This window comes from Chanodichthys erythropterus, chromosome 15, assembly GCF_024489055.1.
Source record: "Chanodichthys erythropterus isolate Z2021 chromosome 15, ASM2448905v1, whole genome shotgun sequence".
Lineage (NCBI taxonomy): Eukaryota > Metazoa > Chordata > Actinopteri > Cypriniformes > Xenocyprididae > Chanodichthys > Chanodichthys erythropterus.
Genome location: NC_090235.1, coordinates 29,541,218 through 29,547,217, shown reverse-complemented (window position 1 = coordinate 29,547,217; position 6,000 = coordinate 29,541,218). Strand labels below are relative to the sequence as shown.

At 40.8% G+C, this 6,000-nt stretch overlaps 1 protein-coding gene across 3 annotated transcripts in view; it reads right to left on the bottom strand.

The window, feature by feature from the left end:
- Window positions 1-6,000, bottom strand: part of vars2 (valyl-tRNA synthetase 2, mitochondrial) — a 32,862-nt gene continuing 26,862 nt past the window's right edge. For all 3 annotated transcript variants that reach the window (XM_067411206.1, XM_067411205.1, XM_067411207.1), the window contains 3 exons: window positions 1,159-1,346; window positions 916-1,065; window positions 1-343 (listed from right to left, as the gene is read on the bottom strand). In XM_067411206.1, coding sequence (XP_067267307.1) covers window positions 266-343; window positions 916-1,065; window positions 1,159-1,346 — 416 coding nt within the window. In that variant the 3' untranslated portion in view covers window positions 1-265. The remainder of the gene's footprint in view (window positions 344-915; window positions 1,066-1,158; window positions 1,347-6,000) is intronic.

Sequence of the window (6,000 nt, the reverse complement as noted above, 5' to 3'; positions counted from 1 at the left end):
TATGCATTTCACAAAATGTGGTGAGGTACAAGGTACACCAAAGCAAAATGATTCATCAAATGTGTTATTTGGTAAATAATTTATTTTACATTTATTTTACATCCAAACCAACATAAAAAATATGCACAAACCATATTTTTTGTTGTTGAATAAAGCAGTGACTCATTGTCTATTTCAAGGCATCTTTATCAGATTTACTAAAAGAAAAAAGTATTTTTTTCCATCTGGTTATTGGATGGCTTTAGCATTTGGATCAATGTGTCCATTAGACTTCTTTCCTTATTTCTTCCAAAGCGAAAAGTTGGTCCTCAATGTTCTTCAGCTCCTGCTCCATAGCTGTGATCTGGTTATTTTAGAACACAATAAATGTATGCAAGCTCCTTCAGCTGTATATATTATTCAATTGACAAGAATGTAGCTTTCTCATGGGATAAACCGAATGAAGCACATGCAGTGCATGCATAAACATTTCAAAGCACATAAATACACGTGCATAATCTCATATGGAACTTTAGTAACATAAAATGAATAATGTTTTCAGTGGAACTGCAAGAGTGTATGAAAACGGTGTGCAATGAGGCTGGCGAATAAGCCTCATGCATTTCAAGTAACATGGAAATTTGTTTTTCAAATTTCTTTATGTATAGGTGGGTGAATCTCACAAAAAGAAGTCCATGTCATATTTAACCTCAGTATCAAAAGAAAAAAGTTTGAAAAGAATTACAAATGAAGGTTTTGTTCCATTTATTTTTGCATTGTGAGATTTCTGTCAAGACAATTAAATTGTTTGCATCACAATAATGACAAAATAATGTCACAATGCAAAAAAGAAAAGGTCCTGCAATAGTCTTCATTGTGTAATATGACCTGTACAGATTTTATGAGGTAAAGCTTCCCATTATCCTCTGTACTCACCTTATTCTCAGTCTCTTGTCTGACTTTATCAGGTACTTTTTCTGTGTAGTTGGGCACGTAGGTCCGAGCGAGGGCTTGCTTAAGTTTGGAAGCCAGCTTTTCTTTGCGCTGAGATAGAATAGCTCTCTGTTTGTCAGCATTAATTCCATTCTAATTGTTGACACAGAGAGAGAATGAGACATCAGCAGTGTATATATATAGAAGTATCCTTACTTTAGAAAGGAAAATCTTACTCTGCATTACCTGAACACTCAGATGCAAGCGGATGGAATGATCCACCACCCCTACAGCACTGGTTTTAGGTGGAGGGGAGTCAGTGATTCCTCCCTCTGGACAGTGCAGATGAAGTGCAGAGATTCGGCCCAGCGTGCAGATAGCAGATCTGAAGTGCAGAAGAGTCTTAGCCTGATCTTGTCCACACACTGCCCACACTAGAAGACACAATAATTATATATCACATGATGAAAGATTTAATCTATTATATACATTCACTCACTGGCCACTTTATTAGGTATACTAGTTAAATTGCTTGTTAAAAGGAATATCTTATCTGCCAATCACATGGCAGCAACTTAAAGGGTTAGTTCACCCAAAAATGAAAATTCTGTCATTTATTACTCACCCTCATGCCGTTCCACATCCGTAAGACCATTGTTAATCTTCGTAACACAAATTAAGATATTTTTGTTGAAATCCGATGGCTCCGTGAGGCCTGCATAGGGAGCAATGTAATTTCATTTCCTCTCTCAAGATCTCAAGGTACTAAAAACATATTTAAATCAGTTCATGTGAGTACAGTGGTTCGATATTAATATTATAAAGCGACGAGAATATTTTTGGTGCGCCAAAAAAAAAAAAAAAAAAAAAACGAATATATAGTGATGGCCAATTTCAAAACACTGCTTCAGGAAGCTTCGGAGCATAATGACTCAGTGTGTTGAATAAGTGGTTTGAAGTGCCAAAGTCACGTGATTTCAGCAGTTTGTCGGTTTGACACGCGATCCGAATCATCTGTAGGGAAAACACCCTAGGAAGTAAAATTAGCTCAAATGAAATATTTAGGGAATTATAAAGAGTTTTTTTTAGATTACGACCGAGCAACTGATTCGTACAGCGTTCATTTGCTCGAGCCGTAATAAGCTCTTGTAACGGATATAAATATCCAACAATCGTGAAAACACTGATTAGAGCACGGTAACTTGATCACAGTTTAAGACATTAAATCATAAAGCACATAATACAAGACACTTTCCTTTTAAAATCTACAAGAGATTTTATTTATTCTAACACAAACTAATCTAACACAAAGGCACGCACATACACACACACACACACACATTCATACGCGTTGCAGTAAGAAGGAAATGAGAGAGAAAGAGTTTTGAAAGAGAGAGAGAGAGAGAGTGATCTGATTAACCGAATTCCTATCAATGCATTTCAAGGACCAGAACGAACCATGAATCATTCATTTATGCACCAGTTCAGTTTTGGTCTGGAGGTACTTGCTTGCGTTGACTTAAAGGTGAATTTCCCTCGTCGTGCAGAGAGGGGTTTCCCAAGTCGATGATTGGTCCAGATCAGGTCCGTGTGGAACAATGAAGGAAGTCTCTTTGTCGCTGGAGTTGAAGCGGCAAAAGTCGTTGGTTGAACTTTGCGGCGAAACGTAGGACACGAGACTTTCAGCGGTAAAGGAAAATTAAGTAAAGAAAAGAAAAGTGAGTGAAGGTTGGATGGCTTGAATGGGCGGCTGGTCTGTTCTTCTTGTTACTCCATTGTTTTTGGTACTCTGGTCATGGTTTCTCTTACCAGAACTAACCAACTCCAGTTCGTTTACTAACCAACTTCTCTCCATTCACTATCTTGCAATATGATCATTTAAACTTAGTTGTTTGTCACACCTCTGAGGAGTCTTGGCCAATCAGACATTGTCCTGTTTCAAGAGGGCCTTCCTCTGCCCCCAATAAAACATAAGTGTCACATCCCGGTCTGTCTCTGCTTTAGCAGATTGCCATTTTAACATAATTGCTGTTAAATGGGATACAATACATTTTAAACAGATTTCATTCAAGTCAGGATATAGGAAAGGGGGAAAGAATCAAATTAAGTCCAAATAAGGCATACTTTCAGTCATTCAGTCAAGAGTTAACACATTTACATGAATTGTGAGTGTTTCTAAAGCCTAACTGTTTACAGGTAGTACTTGTGGACACATAATGCAAAATGTATGTAGTTAAAAGATGTTTGATAAGTCCGTTAAAATTGTTGGAACAATTTTGAAGCAGATTTATTTGTTCAACAGTCTCTTTGGCTCTCCTGTGAAGTAAGGAAACAAAAGGGTCTGGATCGTCTCTCTGTCTTCTTGGGTGACCCTTTGGTATGTCGCTTCTGCTATCAGGAAGCATGTGTCGTAAAAGTAATCAGCCTGGCTTTATCTGCAGACGGTCCGGAGCCGGAACCTCAATTCTGAATTAGAATTATGTTTTGAAAGAATCATCATTCATTTGTCTGGTTCGTCCACAGTTGCTACATATCCCCCCTTTGTTCGGCGATGTGTTGAGATGAAGACATCGGCGGACACTGTGGAAAAATGGACAGAAGCAGACACACACAAAGCAACAACAAAACAACACCTCCATGATTGACCACTATACTGGTGCAGGGCATTAGATTATCTGAGTACTGATGGATTAAGTTCAATTTTGGGATTGTTATTTTACATTGTCTCAGTATGTTAATGCTTGGATCAAATTGTGTGATTTAAATTGTTTGTTTCCTTATCTTCTAAATTGTTCTAGGTTGTTCTGGTGACATCATTTGTGGTAAAAATGATGTGACCCATCATGGAGCTCTCTCGGGCTCACATTTGAATTTTCAAATGGCTTTCAGACCTTAGGCGTGGTGCGTCAATCCTAATGTCATGACCTTGACCCTTATGGGGCAGACAGGTATTTTACCTTATAAAGAAGAAGGGAAAGAGAGGAAGAGGAAAAAAAAACAAAATAAAACACTTAAGTGTTTCCTGGTATGGCTAACACTACTGCGTGCATCTAAGATGTCATGTACCAGCTTAATGAAAGGTGTTCTACTTGTTGGGCAGATGGTTGCATGTTTCTTATGGTGAATGTAGCTAAGTCGATGTTGAGCTAGGTTCTGAAACTAATATCTGTCTGTAGGAAGAGCATGTTGGTGAGTATGTTAATGTAGTGTAGTGTAAAATGTAATGTAGTGTAAAATGTAATGTAGTGCAGTGTATGTATGGTCAGATCTGGTTCAGTCTGTCTTGCTCCCCCCTTTTCTTGAAGGGCTTAGATGAAGATTGGCTCTTTGCATCTTGGACTTGGGATGAGAGATCATCCCTAATTTGACGGGAGTCAGTCCAGTGAGGCAGAAAGTTCTTTGGCAGAAGGTAGGAGGAAGTTTGACATGGCTGTGTTGAGCTGTGGTGCAAAACTTTGTCTCCTACGTTGCATTCCTTTTGTAATGCCTTCTGGTTGTGACAGACTGTCTGACCTTCTGTGCTTACTGTTGTTACTGTTGCACAAGCATGGTTCTTGAGATGGGAACTCGTTGGGTTTATTGGTGGGTGATGAGTAACCAGAACTGTGTTCTCTGGTACTATTGAGTTTCCAGCGGTGTTTGGCTGCAAGAGACCGCTTCGTTCTGTGCTGTTGTAGAACAGGTGGCAGTCATCTCCATTTGGAAGGTGGATCAGGTGATCACTGACCTTCCGTTCCGTCTCTAGTCATAACGAGGGTGACTGATCCTTGTGATCGTCGCTGTTTATGTTGTTTGCAAAGAACGCTGTAATTTGCCTCATCAGTTGTTCCATGTCTTCTGAGGTGGAACTGTCTTGTTCTTGGGCGTTCTTGTTCTCAGTGCTGTGTTTAACTGAGTGATGCAGAGGTGGGTTCCGCCGTCGCTTACCCACAGTGGATGCATTTGAATGTGTTGGTTGGTGGACTTGGGCTGTCCAGTTTGGATCCCAGATGTTTCTTTCTGGTGGGTTTCTTGAGAAGTGTGGCTGGTCCCATGGCATTTTCCAGCTGTCGGTGTGGAAGCTGTCAGTGGCATGGGGGTCACGTTCTCCATGTCCTTTATGACAGGCTGTGGATTTGTCATGCCACTGGCTGTCTTGCAGTGCACGGCTTGAGTCTTGGCTGCCGGAGTTTGAAATTGTGGCTGTTTTCAAACCTTTCTTTGAGTTCATCTTCTGTTTGATGTAGGCCTTGTGTGTCAAGTCACGTAGCTGTTGGATTGACATTGTGCTTGGGCAGGCCATGACGCCAAGATGGTGACTTAGTCCAGGGTGCAGGTTTCTCAGGAAGAGGGTTTTGAAGTTCACATCCTCTTCAAGTTCAGGTTCGTGATGTGCACCTAAGTAGGCTTGTCGGAAACGGTTGTAGTAAGCTTGGGGAGTCTCTTGTCGACCTTGTTTGGTTTCCAAGGAGACTAACAGTCCATGTTCAGACTCTGGGCCTGTAAATTCTTTGATCAGTGACTCACGTAATAGCTGGTAGTTGTGCTTAACGTGAACAGGTTGTCGATCTAAGAAGCTTCGTACCTCTGGGCTGGATGTGGACCTGAGGAGATACAACCTGTCTCTGTCAGTCACATTGGGTCTCACCTGTAGGTAGAAGTCAATATCTCGGAGGTAAGTCTGGATGTTGTGGTTCTCCATGGAGTTCGGGTTGAACTGTGTGATGTTCTTAGCCAGCTTGTTAAGGTCTTTAAGGGTCATCTCGTGTGCAAATTTGGGGTCTGCATGGATGAGCTCTCTTTGGTTGACAGGGAAGAATTCTGTAGTGAAGGCCGGTGATGTTGTGGGTTGTGGCCACTCACTTCTTCCGTTGCATGGCAGTTCTTGGATAGGGGACTCTGTTGTGCTCAGCTGTGGTGATGCTGAGGGAGGCCCCTCCCTTCTTAACTCTGGTTTCTGGGTGTGAACATGTTTAAGTTCATTTCTAACCATGTAGAGCTTGCCGTTGGCATCGTCTAATTGTTGGTTTAGATGGTCCATTTCAGTGCTGTACCATTTCAAATGGTCTTCCAGAGCATTGATTTTAAAGTTCTTATCTTTAATGTCAG